Genomic DNA, 17895 nt, shown 5'->3' with positions numbered 1-17895 from the left:
ATGAAAAGACAAATCCGGGGAAAAACGAGGAGTCGGGGGCGCGGCTGGGTCGAATAACACCGTCCGGATGTAAAAAACGGCTGTCGGGGTCCTCGTTCGGGAGACGGCTGGAGATGCTCTTAGCACTTTGCTCTGTTTGAGCAGGTCTTTGAGCTCAGCTCGAGCTATGAGCTGCAACCGAGCCGTTTTCAGTCTTCCTCATCACCTGTCAAGTGTAGGCGCCATGTCGATCTACTGCATTTTAGGGGATGAGTTAGCGTGCGGCCGTGCACATCCTTCGATCAATATTATAGCTCAGGAGAGAATAACACCAAATATTACGATTTCGAGTGGGGTGGGGGTGGGGGGTGGGGGGGTCGAGTTTTTTGTTGTTGTGAAGCTACCTGTTCACCGGCTTAAACACGGTCGCCTGGTCGCTCAGGGCACATATTAAGCCATTAGTGAGCCGTTAGATCAACGATCCTAGGCCATGTCTAGGACTAGGTGGGGGTGCATGCGAGGGCAGAGAACGGGGACGACAACGAGGAATTAGCGGAGGGGTTTGAGGTGAGCCCAATCCGGTGTCTTGGGGAAGAGATAGGAATCGGGAGGATAGATGACAAACTCAATGAGTCGATATATTAGTCAAGCCGCAAAGGGGGTGACGGCCTCGTCGACTCACTAAAATTTGTTCATCTACGACTACAAGCTACAAGTTCTAGATTGATGTGTCGCTTAGGGCACATATTAAGCGTCAGTGAGCCTTTAGATCAACGATCACATGCCATGTCTAGGATTGGGTGTGGGGGGTGCATGGGAGGGTGGAGAATGGGGACGACAGTGAGGAATTAGTGGAGGGGTTTGGGTGAGCCCAATCCAGTGTTTTGGGGGAAGGGATAGGAATCAGGAATATAGATGAGCAACTCGGTAAGTCGATATATTAGTCAAGCCGCTAATCTTAGTTAGTAGACTAACATGTAGACCATGTTTGCTAAATTTCATGGCAATCAGCTAACTAACTTGATTAGGGTTTTTTGTGACTCAATACATCTAGACTCCAGGTCGGGGTATCAACTAAAATCGCCAGAGTAGTAGCTTTCTGTAACAACAATCGAAAACATGTGTCGCTGTGAATTTCCTTTGCGCACAATACAAATACAGATAACGTGAAATGTTGATGAGTGGAAGTGTACTTGCAATATTGGAGTAAGCAACAGCTTTTTTTTATTGGAGTAAGCAACTATGTTTCGTGAATTTTCTATATATTATCATTTTTTAGGATTTCTTATGTCCTAAGACACTCGGTAACTAGATGTAATGACCGAAAAGAGTTAGCTTCCAAAACCATAATGGTATCTTGTGTCAAAGGGATTTGGCACTTTGTGTCAAAGGTAATTTTATTCTTCTTTTGTAGCTAATTTTGTTTGTAAATTTTGTTCTTGTGTTGTACTGGTAATTTGACACGAGTTAAATTGGATTGTAAATGACTTCGAGCATCAGTTCGAGCATGTATGATTATTTGACGTTCGACGAAGAGTTTGATATGGAGGAAGAAGACATTGAAATGATTCTTGCATTGCACAATAACAAGCAACCGAAGCACGGTGGTTCCGTTTTCGGTCGTGAGAGGTTGTGGCGTGCTAGGGTTGATGGGCACATCCGACTGATGCTCAACTATTTTGCGGAGTCACCGGTGTATCCCGTGTGATACTTTCGTCGGTGTTCTCACATGGGAGCTGTGTTATTTAAATGCATTACAAAATATGTGAAGTTCCACGACTCCTTCTTCGAGCAAAGGAGGAATTGTGTTGAAGATCTTGGACATAGCACCTACAAGGAGGTGATCACCGCATGCACGTGATAACATTTGGAATTTCACAGCTCTTGTTGATGACCACTTGACAATGGATGAGAGCCAAGCTATCAAGTGTGTCAAACGCCTTGTTGTTGCTATTGTTGAGATGTTTGGTCTCGAGTACTTGAGAGCACACAATTCTCAAAAACATGGTCAAGCTTTTGGTGATCAATGCCGCCTGTGGTTTTCTAGGTATGCTTGAATACTTTAATTGCATTCACTACATGTGAAAGAATTGTCTCGCAACACCTGCGATTCATGTTAAGATGAGCCCCCTTGTTTTTTAACTAGTGAACGTTTGCATTTTAGTATGTGTCTCATACGTTGTTCAGACTACAGCCCAATCCAGCCAATCCCAAACTGCAGCGTATTCGTCAAGAAAAACTAATAACACTCTCATCACCAAAAAGAAAACCACCCACGCTCACTGACAGCTGTGCCCCGCTCACAAACATTAATCGCCAAACATCACTTGCAGGGTTCCATAATCCAAGCCTGCCATCAAGCGAAGAACAAGACGGCACTACTCCAGCTGTTTCGCTGACAAGCTATCGCTCGCATGGGCCCCACCGCCATTAAGCGAGGAAACGCAGATCACACCGACAACACGGGCCCACGCAGCGGCTCAACGGGAGTGGAGCCCACACTTTTCCCCTCCCGCAAGAACAACTCCGGTCCATAAAACCCGAGGAGGACTGGAGGAGAGAGATGCTTTCCATTTTCCCCAAACTCTCCAAGCAATTCCCACTTCCGCCGCTCCTCCCTCGCTCCCACCGCGCCCCAGCGCCAGGCCGCCGGCGACTGCTGCTGCTGCCCATGGCCGACCCCTCCCACTCCTCCCCCGCGGCGGCGGACTCGCTCCTCGCGCCGCCGCCGGCCTCGGACGCGCCGGAGGCGGCCGCCCTCCCCGCCGCCGCGGGCCCCGATCTGGACGCGGAGTTCGGGTTCCAGCGCCCCGAGCTCGGCAAGGAGAAGCTCGCCGGCACGGTCGGCTTCCACCAGCGCCACGTCTTCCTCTGCTACAAGAGCCCCGCCGAGTGGCCCTCCCACGTCGAGGCCACCGACTCCGACCGCCTCCCCCGCATCCTCGCCGCCGCCATCAAGGCCCGCAAGTCCAACCTCAACAAGAGCGTGAGCATCTCTACCTCCCTCCCTCACCCCCTCCCGTTTCGCTTGCTGATTGCCTTATTTGGTCCTGCGATGCGGTTTTGGTATGCTTCCGGTACTGCTACTTTTAGTTTGGTTGGTGGGAGGGAGCAGGAACTGTGCTTGAGTTTAGCGTTTTACTGGTTGCTAGCTCTCGATTAGCTCGAATTACTGCACGATTCACCGCGTTTCTGTTATCTGCACATGGTGGTGCTGCCGTTCGTGTAGGAGATCGCGATCCTTGATCGGTCGATCCGGTGTGTGTTGGCGGGCGATGTAGTTTCCGACTGTGTTTGCTTCGGTTTTCTGTTTCCTTCTCAATTAGCCTTTAGAAGCTCGCTTAGTTAGTTTGATCGCGTTCGATTTGCTTACTGTTTGATGCCAGAAATGTTTGCCGATTGGCGTATCTGTATTTTATTTTGCTCGCACCTTGTTTTGGCGCATATTTCACTCGAGATCTGGTAGCTTGGGGCTCTCCTTGTAGGCTATTGTTGCTTCAGTTGGGCATGTAGTAAATTGTGATTTCGGGGTTTGAACTTGTCTCGGCAATCCACACATTTCTAGCTGTGTATTTAGTCACGGGCCAGTTTTGGTGGTGAATTACTGTTTATGTTTCGGGCCTGTTTGGTATGGTTTGGGTAATTTGATAGCTATATCCATTTATTATTCAACTTGGAGGTCTTTTTTGCCTAAATTCTCACTGCATTCGATTGTGTTCACGAATTTGTGCATCCAGCTCCATTTCTAATGGTAATAAAACCCGTAGGTCCTCAGTATGTTTATTTATGATATAAGGTACCTTGACTCCTTGGAACAGATTCTATGTTTTTTGTTGTTGGGTTTCTGGTCCATCTGGGTCTTATTATTCATTTTCTTCAAATCCACACGCTGTACTATTTTTAGGCGTTTGCTGGTATCCGTTGTAGCCTGTTATTCTATTTCTGAAGGCTTATGCATATATCAATGGGGTATTATATTTTGGTTCGAAATCAGGCTCCATTCTTCCAGTTCAGATTGTTTTTATAGTTGATCAATGATCATTGCATCCTTTGCTATGTTATCTGCTTGCTGTCTGTATTCGCTGGATGTCATTAAGCACCTTTGAAATCATATGGGGCTCTGTCCAGCAATGTTTCTCTTTTCCCCTTGTAGGAACTTACTCTTTTGTGTGTTTATTCCACATAGTGCAATAGAATGATTTGGTGTTATTGTTCTAACATGGATCAGGTGTTATACAGACTAGTATATGCTGCGGGGTTCCTTTTGCCCTTTGTATAGGTGTTTGTGCATGTCCTATATGGTGCATCTGAGTGCAGAAGCTCTTCTGCTTCTTTCTCCTTGCTACTGAATCTTAGCAACTGTATACATTTAAGAAAAAATTCGTTGCAGTTACTGCATGTGCACATAGTGTACATATTAGTACATATCACACAGTTACAGAGTATCGTAGAGTATGCCAAAATAACTAGTAAGCACCCCTGGGGTATGACACTGGCATTGTTGAGCATTTCTACAACTTCTGGGAATCTAGGGTGATATTATGCAGTATAACTATGAACCTTCCTAAGATAGTTACTGCCTTGTGCTCTTTCTTTTTTCATATTTCATTTTTAAATTCAATATGTATTATTTCACTGATGTTTTTATATTTTTTCTTGTCCTTTTAAATGTCTTTGATATTTGAAATGTACGTGTGTCTGATCCTATAGTGTGACCCAATGATTCAGCAGTGTGACTTGTCATTTTAATTAGGGGTGTAACTTGTGCACAAGCCATCTTGGGATTAGATTAATAGACAAGACTTTCCCATATTGTATTTATTATTGCTAATGAGTGGTCTATTCTACCTTTCTCAGACCAAGCTGACCATTTGTGAGGGAGAAGATGGTACTGAGTCATCCCTTGGAGACGTGCTGATCTTTCCTGATATGATCCGATACAGGTAGCTGCAAGGCTGTAAACAAATAAACATGCAGTATTTCCCTTTCTGCTGTTAAGTGATGGAATACATAATCAACTAATTATTTTCTTCAACACCTGATGTTTGTAGAGGGCTGACCCACTTTGATGTCGACAACTTTGTTGAAGAAGTACTCGTGAAAGATGTTGAATGGCTTCCTGGATCTCCTGAGGCTATAAAAGGTTCCTATGTTTTTGTCTGCGCCCATGGAAGCAGGGATAAAAGGTGTGGTGTTTGTGGTCCTGCTTTGATTACAAGGTTCAAGGAGGAGATTGAAGGCCAAGGTCTCGATGGCCAGGTGGCTGTTAGTGCATGCTCACATGTGGGAGGTCACAAGTATGCAGGAAATGTCATCATATTCAGTTCAGATGCCAAGGGAGAAGTGACAGGTCATTGGTAAGAACCAGGAAACATAATAAAATTTACAGTCTTATGCACTAATGATCTTGATACCTTCCTGAAGAACTCTCTGTTAAAATCCAGCCATAACTCACTGTATTTGTAATTCTAGGTATGGTTATGTTGCTCCTGATGACGTGCCTGTGCTGCTGCATAAACATATTGGACAAGGAGAGATCGTGGACCATCTATGGAGGTATGCTTCCTCTTTTAACTATATACATATATGTTTTCCACATCACCTGCATTCATGTTTCATAGTGTCATTGGGGACAATTAACATTTCCGATTCTGCATTCTTATCCTCTTGCTGTTGTATCTGGGCAGTGTCATGCTTATGCAAATGTACAACATATATTCTGTGTCTAATCAATGGTCCATGGTTCTGATAATGATATTATAAAATCTGCATGATGTGTGTTATAGTTCCTGTATCCTCTTGCTGATGTATCTGGGCACTGTCATTCTTATGCAAATGTACAACATAGATTCTGTGTCTAATCAATGGTCTATGGGTCTCATAATAATATTATAAAACCTGCATGAAGTGTGTTATAGTTCAGGTATGTCTACAGCACTGTAGGTACTCTGTTTCGAAATGAATTCGGATACTTTTAAGTACCATAATCTTTAGTTAAGGGAAGATACTCGGATGAAAGCCTGTCATTGGATGCTTCTTTTATTGAGCATTATTGTAAAGTAAACCAAGAGTAAGGCTACTAACTACACGTACGCTCATCTTAGAAGAGCATACTAGATAAACTTGTTGTCGGTTGTTTTTACTTGCTGCGGCTCCATTTTTTCTTATTTCAGGAATACTTTATTATGTTTTGTTTCCTATGAATTATGTCAAAGCACTTATTTGTATTAGTTATTCTGCTTGTGTGATGCCATATAGATAGTGTTGTATTTCCAAATGTTCTTGATTGTTTATTTGCAATAGCTTCAGAAATTAAAGTTTGGTCTTACAATGGTTTGTCTCCTTGTAGCTGAACCAATAGCAGAATATTCTATCTTGTTTCACAAACGTTGTATAAAGCCCTGATATGTCTTGTTCATGTTTAATTGATCTTTTGCCCTATGTTTGCTCCATTGCTGGATGTACCTTTCTTTTAAGTGTGGTTCTTACCAGTGCTATCCTATCATGACAGGGGTCAGTTGGGTATGACTGAAGAGCAACAGAAGAAAGCTTTGGAGCTGAAGCACATGACAAATGGAGTGACTGGAGAAGAATCAAGCGCCAAGGAAGCAAATGGAACCAATGGTGCCGCTTGCAGCCCTGCGCTTGCAGGTGGATGCTGCCAGGGCAATGGAGGAGGCTTTACCTGCTGCCAAAGTGATCAGCCAGAAGAAAAACAGGACAAGAGTGTTCCAGCTGAGGAGAACCACAAGAGCTGTACGACAGAGACCGACAAAGAAAGCGGCAAGAAGGGGCACATGAAGATTTGCCAGATGCCCAACTGGTTCGAGACCTGGGAGGCGAAGGACACCTACGCCACTCTCGCTGTTGTTGCAGCTGCTGCTACCGTGTTTGTCGCTTTCAGGATCTACAAGAACGCCAACTGAAGCCCAGGAAGGAATCTCAAAACAAGGCCAGGTTTTGTTTACCGCAGTAAAACAGTCTGATTTGAGAATAATATACTACTTGTGCATAGTAATGCAAGGATTAGAACTTAAGAAGTAGCGGGTATATGGAGATGGTGATGAAAATCTGTTTTGCGTAATGTCCTCATGTGGAACTCCTAAGTTTGAAAGTTTTCCACGCCTTGGCTGTATGCGTTCGTAAGCAAGGATATGGCCCTGGTGTTATTACGTGATGAACTTCTGCTGGACCATGTGGATTTTTTTCACTAGGAATGCAGCATTTCTGGTATTTGCAAATTCGTCTGCATGAGAAATTTCTTGTATGTCTGCGTCCTTTTCTTTTTCAAATAGCATTTGCTACTTGTGGAATTTGATATTGTTCGTCCTCTCATCTTTTGCATCAGCAGTTTAGTCCTACTCCATCCGTTCTCAAATAAGTGAAGTGAGGGTTCAGCTTCAAATTTTATCCATAAAAAAGTGTACTTCTATATTTTTGATGCACTTTAAAGTAGTAAAGTTTACTTTTCTCTCATTGCACAGAAAAAATCAAACCAGCAATATTTAGTGTATGTTATGTTATCTTCTACATACGCTTAGCTCATTGGAGACTAAAGAATTAAAGATGAGAGATGTTTGTTTGCAAATTTTTTCTCTCCGCTTGATAATCTATCTTAAAAAGCCCACAAGTATAATACTATCGCTTAGTAGAGTGATAGTCATTACGAGCCGAGAAGAGTGAAAGCCAAACTCGAGTAATATAAATGGATGGCTGTTGCAGGAATCGCATAATTTGTCGAGGTTCTTTATTTTTGCAACTGCCTCTCTTAGAAACACCGTCCTACCTTAGCAGAAGTGATGGAGATACAATTTAATCACTACCTTCTGAAAGCGTCAGATGGTCGGAAGTCAGCTGCATCTCTAAAAATTGTTACAGTACTCCTGTTTCGCCTGCGTGTAGAACGTACAGATTGGCTGCTGCTGCTGATGCTTGTTCATGTCAGTTCACAAAACCGGACGTGATGAATTGCTCCACGCAAAACGTTGCCAAATGTTAGAACAGGTGAACAGTGGTTCTACGGTGCTTCATCTGAGCAGATCTCCACACGGTGAAGTCTTTCGTCTCCCACACAGTTAGAGGAGCTTCAGTGCCCATTCCAAACAGTACCGCGAAGAACTACAATGACTAATAATACAGTAAACCAAGACGGATTCAATATTATGATAATGGTCAAATTACACAATCACTTCCCACGTACAACAAAGTTTTCCTTCGCCACAAACTTGTACCATAGATCAAAATTGAGTGTACTGTTGTTCCTTTTACATCCTCATATAGCACATCAAATTTCACTTAATGGTGCCTCCTTGAGCCCCCAACATTCATACCTTTGCCCTCTTCTCAGACTTCTGTTTTGCCTCCCTGTCAGGATAATACCCGGGCGTGAGTAGGCCAAAAATAGACACACAGCAAAAATCAAAAATAGATAGTAGGCCAAAGATAAGCATCTTACCAGTCCCGCCTCAGCTTGAATTGCCATTTCCTTTTCCGCTTGTTGTCAGAAACCGGCTTCTTCTCTTTGATCTCCGAGGTGCTCTTGGAACCAGATTTCTTAATTTTATCTGACCGTTTCTTCTTGTGACTGATCTGCTCAGTTTGTTCATCGGGTGTCTCTGTCTTATCTCCACTTACTCCAGCACTTTTAGGTCCACTACTTTTCTTCACATTCTTATGGATCTTGACCCTCTCTGATTGTTCCCTGCTTGCTTCTTTCTTATCTCCATTCATTTCAGCATTTCTAGGACCATTATTTTTCTTCGAACCCTTATAGCTCTTGGCATGCTCTGTTTGTTCAGTGTGTGTCTCTTCCTTATCTCCATTCATTTCAACACTTTTAGGTCCACTACTCTTCTTCAGACCCTTATGATTCTTCAGCTGTTTTGCTAGTTTTTCAGGTGCTTGTTTCTGGTCCTCGGCCTCTTCAGGGATGCTTGCTTGCTCATTTTTCTTCTTTCCATCTTTGCGATTTCTCTTTTTCAACTGAGGGGGTTGTTCATCAGGGACATCCTTCTCATCTTCATCATCACTGTTAGCATCAACACCCTCAGCTGCTTCTTCAGGATCTTTAGACGACTCAGAAGACGCTGGAATTGTATTGCTCATCTTTTTCAGCTGTAAGAAATGAAATAGCATATCAGAGATTGTGCTTTAATTTAGAATTGTATTTTCATATAATCAACTGTAAATGATAATTCAATCCATCCTAACCAGTACAACAAGCAAATGTCCTGATCAAACTATATGCCTACAAATGTTAAGTTCCTGGATTAACGATCATACGATGTCATGAAAGATAAGACCAATCAAGAAGCTAACTTAGGCTTATGGTTCACAGAATTATTATAACTTGTCCTAAAAAGTAATCAAATATCACAAAATGTACCTTAGCAACAAAAAAACCATCCATGTTGTTGACATGAGGATAAAACCTCCTTGTTTTGTCTAACGAAGTATGGAAGCGATGCTCCCGGAACCGAATGAATCTGTACAATGAACAGGAAAAGATAAGAAAATGAAGTAACAGATTCATATGGAGGGAGGAGTAAAATTAACGTACCCTGGACGTCCAAAATCTAATCCACAAGGAACAAGCTTCACATCTCTCTTTTTAAGGGCATAGTCGATGACTGCCTCGTTCTACAAAAACAGGGAGTGGGTTCAGTTACTGAAGTTGAATTATCATCCAGCAAAAAGAAAAATCTGCATACCTCTGGAATCATCATCGAACAAGTTGAGTAAACAATGTAACCACCAGTTTTGGAGTTGGCGTCAACCAAATCAATTGCAGCTAGCAGCAATTGCTGCAAAACAAAGTTTATCAGTTGCCCGGAGTTGGTGTGTTAAGATGAAAGGTAATCAGGTATCATACTGGATGGATAATTTTAACCATATTACACTAAGAATCCAATTTATGTTACCGAAAACCATAAAGTTGAAGGGCTAGATTATAATCAGACATAGCTTAGGAAATAATGTTGAGCAAACTGAATATTTCAGGGGTTCATATATATCATTTCCTTTTATAAGAGACATAACGATACTAATCGCTTCAAAACCAAGCTTTAAAGGCAAGTCAAGTGGAGGTGAGCAGGTTTTGCTTGGAAAAAAATACTGGGTAAAGAACTGACGGTAATTTTAAGGGGGAAATGGATTGCAGGTGGAGTTAACGCAGGAACACGTATAAGCAGGTTTTGCATCCTTTATATAAAACATAGGAAGTGCTTTGTATACAAAATGCACCTTTTGCACGAAAGCACAGTTCCTGATATCATCAATGTCCTTAGATGTCTTTATTTGTGCATCCTTCCAGACGGTCTGCAGAAATGGAAAGATATCATCTATCAGAGTGAAATAGCAAATAAAGAGTATGCTTGATTCAGAAGATTATATGGAATAGATTGTACTAACACCAGTGCCTGTGCAGGGCGCATCCAACAGCACTCTGTCAACTGAGTTTATTCCGAGTACTTTGGGGAGCTGAAAGAAATTGGATGTTGTCATAAAACATTGATATCAATGAGAACACGAGGCACTGAAAGCAACAAGAAATTGGTAGGATTCCAAATTCACTTTTTACATGATTGAAATGAACCAAATCTTATTAGCTATAGAGTGCCTATACTAGCTGCGGGTGTAAAAAAATTCTTAATTTCAGTTAGTAGATTTTGACAAAACATTATGTTACTTGGTTGTACTACTCCTGATACAAGGATCAATAATTTATGGTACTTACTGCATACAGCTAGTTGACTAGGTTTTGGCGCTTTGGCTTACGAAATACCTTACAGAGGGCCTTAAGAACCAATGAACCATGTAGTAGTTGCACTGTCTACTCACCTCTTTGCCATCATAATTACAAACTATGGTATTTGTAACACCCAGGCGATGTATGTTGCCCAACAGTCCGTGCAACCTTTTCTCATTGAGCTCATTTGCATATATTATTCCTGTACAGCAGATGAAGAAAACGGGGTGAATTGCACTTCATTTAACGGGCTACTGAACACCATTAAGTAACAAATTACTCTGAAGGAAGGACCAGATGGTAGTCAAAACAGGCATAATGAACTAACCAGTATTTTTCATCAGAGCTCCAATGTATGTGGTTTTGCCACCTGGGGCAGCTCTGGAACCAAGAAAATAATCAGTTTCCATCTTTGGAAGTATGGTTACAACTTCCACCAGAAGGTCCACATGGAAAACTCAATTGAAATGAACATAAATTTAGAAGTAAACATGTGATGCATTAGGATAGCATGAGAAAGCATACATACATGCAAAAAATAATACTCCGTATCTATTATACTTGAACAAAATAAATTATAGCAAAAGATTATGAGAACAAAAGGGAAACATCTTACGCCATATCGACAATTCGCTCCTTCTCCTGAGGAGCAAGAGCCATCACTGGTAAAAAGGAACTTGCACCTTGTTTCTGTCATCGGGTATTTCAAAATTTTATTTTAGTGCCAGTAGAAGGAGAGCAAACAAATAATCTTATCAAAAATGATAGGGGGGAATAAGAAAGGTACCATGTAATGTCCAGCCATATATTCAACAGTGGCACCAGATGAAATAGTGGAGTCATACACAACTAATCCTACCTGAATTGTTCATACAGTTGTTTTAGTATTCCGTACTGCTTTTTACAAAGTACACACTCTACTATTTACATGTATAGAAAATATATTGAAATAAAGCAAACCTTTGACCATTTTCCAATCGGATCCAGATTAAACCCTCTTGGAATAAGAGCAGCAGCAAGATCCCTCCTGCGGGTCTGCAAACCCCACAAACAAGATAAGAGAAAGAGTTAATGAAGCAGAGATGAATCTACAGTCCGAGATGTGTAACTAAAAAATCTTTGTTGGCATATATATACATCTAGAAATTTACTCAATATAGCATTACCTTCAGCGTATTTGTACGCAAGCACTCGGGCGGTCTTTTCTCAAACGATTCGAGTAGCTCAACAACCTCAACAGCTGGGAACATCTGCACAATCATAGCACAAATAATGTTAACAACAGCAGGAAAAAAAAAGTGTGACAAGTTTCTGAACAGGCATGCCACAGACAATTTGCAACTACTAATCTAAGACAGCTGGATCACCACAACCCAAGTGAAAGAAATAATGCAGTAAAGATACCAAACAAGCGCTGCTTGAGATAGTAAGGTCACCTCAACAAATGCTTCGATGAGGAACTCATTGTAGCCATAGTATGACATCACGTCAGCTTTGAACTGGTCAACATAATCTTTTCTTGGGACCTCTTCTTGCCTCAGCCTGCTGAAGTTTGATAGTACACGGACAACTAGACAGGAAAACCAACAGACCACAAGAGAAGAAAAAAATCAGAAAGGTCTACAAATTGAAGTGCATAAAAATACAGATAATCGATGAACCGTATACTGATTGTTATACTGATATTGTCACAACATGCTAAGAGACAAGCAGTATAGTATGCACTCCTTTTTATTAAATGCTGACTTCGCAAGTAGAGTTTACACGAGCTATAAGAAATGCATGCATCTCATTACAAGCAACAACATGTTTTGTCCTACAAGCATTCCAGTTTTCTCTGCAGTGTGTCTTTTAAGAAAGTTGTGAAGATAAACAAATAAATGAAAAGATACTAGAATAACGCACTTTCTGAGATCCTCCTTTTAAGACTAGGCAGGTTAGGTGGTCCAAGCGCCTCTTCTTCGAGCTCCTGCAGAGTTTACACCACGGTAAGTCCATGCAGCCTACAAATTGCAATACGCAAACAAAGCCTGAGAAGCAATGAGATGAGAACGGAAGAGGGAAAGCAACCTCCTTAGTGGGCAACCGGAATTCGTCGGATTCTGATCTGATGTTGAGTGCAAGTTCCTCCTCTGCGTCTACTTCAGTCTGTTGATTCTGTCGATCAAGAGCTGCTGACCTCGCCTCCGGGTCATCAGACACATCCGAGTCATCTCCAGAGTCGTCTCCCTCGTCTAAGAAAGCGACATAGTTCATCAATAGCAATTCCCAAGATAGAAATTCAAACATTGCAAGTACAAAAAACCGTGCATTGTTACCAGCTGACATGGATTTTACAAGAGACCGGTTTGACAGAGAGAAAAATTGAAGCTACCGAAGTAAGCTAATTCAATACTAGTACGTTTCTAAGCGTCAACCAATCAGAGCGTTACCACTGCCGTCGTCACTGCCGGCGAGGAAGTCGCCAGCGAGGGGGTCGTCGTTGTCCTCTTCATCGTCGTCCTCCTCCTCCTCCTCGTCATCCTCTTCCTCCTCCTCGTCGCCGCTGCTGCCGGCATCCGAGCCCGAGAGCTCCTCGGCGTCGGAGCTAGAGGCGACCTCGGCGTCTGAATCCTCCTCCTCTTCGTGGAGCTGCTGCGGCTCCTCCTCGGAGTCGTCGGAGGACTCGAGAAGCTGCTGCTTCTTAGGCGCCGCCCTCTTGGCCGCCCTCGAGGGAACCTTGGTGACCTTCTTCGCGGCGGGCGGCGCGGGGGGCGCCGCCGGCCTGCGCTGCGCGACCTTTCTTGCCATGGGTGACCGTCGATGCGTGGGTGGCTGGTGAATGGGGAGAGGGCGGAGAATAGAACCCTAAAACCCTAGAAGCGAGAGACGAGCCGCCCGTTTTAACACTGGGCCTGAGCGTTGCGTGACCTGGCTAGGGTTGGGATGGGCCAGGCCGCCATGCAGAAGTGCGGCAGATAGATATTTTCCGCGTGCCCCCCGAAAGCAGCTTGGGCTTCGCTCGGTTACACGACCCAGCCGAGACGGGCCTCGCGGCCCAACTCAGGATGATCAGCCCGATACAGAAAAAAATCCTTATGACGTCTTTCTTACCCAACCACAAAAAGGAAATACTGTCTGCTAAAAAAAAAAAGGAAATACTGAAATTTGGCCATGGCCATGGCATGAGGGATACGAGGAAGTTTGATTTTTTTTTTCAAGAGTGGGGAGGTTTGATTATGATCTAGGTTTTACGATAAAAACAAAAGATTTGCAGATAAAAGACAAGTAGGTCTTCTGGGCACATCTACCTAGATAAAAGATGCACTCAAGTAAAGTTATTTGAGAGCACCAGACGTTGATTTTACTTTCCAAAGAGTGCAACAATGCGGCTCGCGAGTTAGCTAGCTGCCCATTCAGTAGGGTCACAAGCTTTTCGACTATATTTATTCAATAAAGACATTTTCGAAACAATCTACACTCAAATGAAAAGCATGAGAACGAGAGAGAAAGTACCAAATTCAATTTCTAAGGGCTCTTGTGAGTCACACCCAACTACTTGCTAATCTAGTCTAGAAACATCTCACGAGGCTATGCTTTGTTGCTCATTCGGTAAAGAAACATCTATATGGAGATATTTTCTATTTTATAAGCCATCGAACTGTTAGATATCATTACCGTGGATGAGAAAGAGGAGTGACATTATATTTATGCCATGATGTTATGTGAGCAATGATCATAATACCATCATAAAGTGCATATTGTACATGGTTTAGCGGCATTTATTAGCACCAATGAATATTAGATGTATAGATGAAAACTGCATCAAAACTTTAGTGCACAATTGTTAAGAGGAATATCACGACTTTCATATTTTTTGACTTCTCAAGTAGTATTGTAAGCTATATTTCCACGAAATGTAGTGTGGTAATTAGAATTTATAAGAACTTCATTCGATCCAAGTTATTTGGAGCAAAATAGAGAGTGCGCGGATTTTCCAAATAAAGTGTGTGAACCATGACCAATCTCACTTAGATGTTGTACAATAATATAATATAAACATGTTAAACATGACCTAAATATACTTATAAGAATTATGTTTAATTTTTTTTAAATTGTTAATCATAGAAAATTGAACGAAGAATTAAGTAAGTCTGAATGATCCATCGATGTAACCATGCATGAAGGGGTTTGTAAGTGGGCCCATAGATTAAAATATTTTATCTCTCATCATTAATAGCCATCATAGTCTTGTTTTCTTTCGGATTAATGAGGTCATTCTATTCAGAAAGTCATATTATGTCACCTGATGAGCATGTTGATTGTGCTTCTGATGCCTAATGGCATTCAAATTTTGTCAAAACCGATAAAATATATATATGTTCCCCTACAAAGGTCAGTCCATGTCTCATGAATAATATCATCGGCAAACAACGACAAACTGACAGCCAAAATCTAGGGCACAATCCTAATAATTACATTAATACATATTAATTGTTTGATACTCACAACACTGATCTTGGAAATCATACTCATAACCCCATAATTCATTTTTTTGATGCCCTAAGCTTCCTTGTAAAAATCATCTGGAATAGCTTTAACTTAGAACTTACTGAATCGCCAACAATTATTATAGAACAAAATTGAAAATCCATTAGAACCAGGAGCCGGTGAAAGAACGTGGATGTCACCTGGAGAGGGTAGTTAGGCGATCTAAAACTTTTACGATATAGAATTTAAAAAACGATGATGTCACCTGGAGAGGGTAGTTAGGCGATCTAAAACTTTTACGATATAGAATTTAAAAAACGATGATGTCACCTGGAGCGTGGATGTCACCTGTTTTAAAGGCTCAACAACGTGTACGAACAACTTAACCTAAGCAATACAAGTAATTATATGAGAGCAAGATATACAGCTCCAGGCACAAAGGCATCACAAAGTAAAAGTGTATTAGAGTTTGAGTAGAGAAATGACCGAGGCATGAAAAAACGATGATGTGTCGCCAAGTTCACACCCTTGATGGTGCTACTCTCCATTGAAGTGATGTGGGAGCACGATGCTCCCTGATGCCATAATGGTTCGATGTATTCTCCTCGAGACTTGACACCAAAAGGGAAGACCTCGATCCACTATGGGGCCCTTGAGGATGATCACCAAACCTATATATTGGGGAAATCTCGAAAAACTTAATTGGCTGCTGCTAAGTACCACCACAAAGCCAGAAAGCCACCTAGAGTTCCAAGAACCCAAGAGAAATAAGCTCAGGGAATTGGGCCGGACAAGTCCGGTGGCCCGGATTAAGCTCATAACAATGGGCCTAACAGACAATATGTATTGTAAACGCCACAACTTTCTCATACGAACTCCAACTTTCTTAAGCTTGGGATTGTTTTAAAGATAACAACAAGCTATATATCATCATACAAAGAAACACCCAACACCAACGAGGGACGATAAAACCACAACATTAAATGTTTGACCTCTCTATAAAAGATGAACTTGTGAAACCTGCAAAACCAAAAGCGCAATATCTTAAGCATGAAAACTCCAGTTAAGATGAAATCAGTTTTGTTGGGAAGATAATGAAAAGTAGTAACCAACAAAAAGTGGAAATATCAAGAACCAACAAAGAATACAATACCAATATATGTAGGTGTGAAATCTCCCTAAATGAAGAACCGGTAACAACTCCAACATCAAAAAACACAATAAGTTTTACATATGAAATCTGTTATATATGAACTAGAGATTTCCATGAAAATAACCACAAGATATCAATCCTCACATGCATAAAACACAAACAATTACAATGAAATATGATGCCAATGATGTGAAGGTTTGAGCTTTCTCCGAAGGATACGATCAAGTTACTCACTTAAGAACCCCTCTTGGTAATATGGCTATTGTCCTACTACCCGGTCTCACAACTAACAACATGAAACCGATGTAAGAGAAAACATATAAGGACAAAGTTTTGTCTTAGGCATTCGACTTGATCTAGATTATGACGATATTGACCTCCTCAAGATGGAACATCTTTCTTCTTTGCACCTGCTTAAGTGAAGGCTTGCGAAGTGCTCCCAATACTCAACCGTGGGAGAGCCTATCTTTAGGCATATCTCCGTCCATGGTCAGTATCGAACCGACGAGTTTATCGAAGCCTGGGCATGCCGCCGACTACAATACTTCATTTTTATCTATGATGATCCACTAGTACCACCCACTTTGATAAAACTCATGCAATTATAAACAATAATGTTTATCCTAGTCCTAGATGTAAAAAAAACATGAAATACAGTAACACATGTCTCACTAAACACTATCCACGCAACGCCACAATCTAGTTGTCGGTAAATTAAAGAGAAAAACTCACACTTACACTGGCACTATCGTCGCCACTCAACTGTTGCTTGCTGCATCAAGGTCATGGCCTTGTGCCGTGCAAGTGAGAAATTCATTGTTGTTGGGCGATCAGCTAGCTGACGCGTATGGGCACCGTCTCTCCATCCCCATTGTTTGTTCTTCCTCATTTAGGTTGTTGTCCCGCGTCTGATTGGAGATGCCATCGCTTTTTCGACCACGCGAACAACCAAATCGACTAACAATGCTAGAACTAAGATAGATTATGGGACCCTCGTCTTTTGTCTCTCCAATACAACATATATGCTTGCTATGGCCCAAGCAAGAGGAAAATGGTCTTGTGCCCCCGCTACTCCAACTAAGGAGTAGGCCCATGCATGGATGAAATGGTCTATTCGACCCATCTGCAGAATTTGTTGTTGTTTACATCGAGGTTCAAGATTTTTTGTTATTCCAACGATGCAAAACTCTACAACATCTTATCAGAATGCAGTTACACGCCGGTGTTGAGCCCAGGCGCGTGACCAAGGTGTCCGGACGGTAAAACCACCTCTGTCCATGGTCATACAATAGGGACCAAGCTTCAACATATGGTTCTTTTCGAGATGCTCATCTTGAACTTTAGCTTCGACGTGATCAACCTTGAATCATTTCTTCCAATATGCTCAACTATCACATTACCAGTATTCGGTCACACCTTGAACATATTGACCACCACTTTGATCTTCTTCTTGATCGTATCAGATATATCTATTAAAATCAACGATCTTGATGCAAAATACCCAATCCATATCATTCTCTTCATGGCATCAACCTTGAAACCAACA

At 41.9% G+C, this 17895-nt stretch overlaps 2 protein-coding genes across 2 annotated transcripts; one reads left to right on the top strand and one right to left on the bottom strand.

Moving 5' to 3' along the window:
• The first annotated feature begins 2537 nt into the window (after positions 1 to 2537).
• LOC127306349 (uncharacterized) lies at positions 2538 to 7220 on the top strand. The gene is made up of 5 exons (XM_051336960.2): positions 2538 to 2965; positions 4837 to 4922; positions 5031 to 5336; positions 5452 to 5535; positions 6491 to 7220. The coding sequence occupies exons 1-5, from the start codon at positions 2543 to 2545 to the stop codon at positions 6903 to 6905; spliced, it is 1314 nt and encodes a 437-aa protein (XP_051192920.1). The 5' UTR covers positions 2538 to 2542; the 3' UTR covers positions 6906 to 7220.
• Positions 7221 to 8110: 890 nt separating this feature from the next.
• On the bottom strand, positions 8111 to 13581 carry LOC127306350 (26S rRNA (cytosine-C(5))-methyltransferase NOP2B). The gene is made up of 17 exons (XM_051336961.2): positions 13159 to 13581; positions 12797 to 12960; positions 12632 to 12695; positions 12163 to 12296; positions 11893 to 11976; positions 11687 to 11761; positions 11514 to 11585; positions 11343 to 11416; positions 11055 to 11107; positions 10819 to 10928; positions 10390 to 10458; positions 10222 to 10296; positions 9690 to 9782; positions 9539 to 9618; positions 9365 to 9464; positions 8435 to 9093; positions 8111 to 8343 (listed from the first exon to the last, which is right to left on the bottom strand). The coding sequence occupies exons 1-17, from the start codon at positions 13514 to 13516 to the stop codon at positions 8304 to 8306; spliced, it is 2304 nt and encodes a 767-aa protein (XP_051192921.1). The 5' UTR covers positions 13517 to 13581; the 3' UTR covers positions 8111 to 8303.
• Between the last annotated feature and the right edge of the window lie 4314 nt (positions 13582 to 17895).

Source organism: Lolium perenne, chromosome 6 (assembly GCF_019359855.2).
Source record: "Lolium perenne isolate Kyuss_39 chromosome 6, Kyuss_2.0, whole genome shotgun sequence".
Classification (NCBI taxonomy): Eukaryota; Viridiplantae; Streptophyta; class Magnoliopsida; order Poales; family Poaceae; genus Lolium; species Lolium perenne.
The sequence above is the reverse complement of the archived record's forward strand: the minus strand, read 5'-3'. Positions and strand labels throughout refer to the sequence as shown.

Bases quoted from the DNA above. Each gene is read 5' to 3' on its own strand.
- LOC127306349 (XM_051336960.2), top strand. From the start codon at position 2,543: ATGCTTTCCATTTTCCCCAAACTCTCCAAGCAATTCCCACTTCCGCCG. The intron at 4,923-5,030 runs GTAGCTGCAAGG...TGATGTTTGTAG, and splicing joins CCTGATATGATCCGATACAG to AGGGCTGACCCACTTTGATG. The intron at 5,337-5,451 runs GTAAGAACCAGG...TTGTAATTCTAG, and splicing joins GGAGAAGTGACAGGTCATTG to GTATGGTTATGTTGCTCCTG.
- LOC127306350 (XM_051336961.2), bottom strand. From the start codon at position 13,516: ATGGCAAGAAAGGTCGCGCAGCGCAGGCCGGCGGCGCCCCCCGCGCCG. The intron at 10,929-11,054 runs GTTAGTTCATTA...TCTGCTGTACAG, and splicing joins AGCTCTGATGAAAAATACTG to GAATAATATATGCAAATGAG. The intron at 9,783-10,221 runs GTGCATTTTGTA...TTTGTTTTGCAG, and splicing joins ACTGTGCTTTCGTGCAAAAG to CAATTGCTGCTAGCTGCAAT.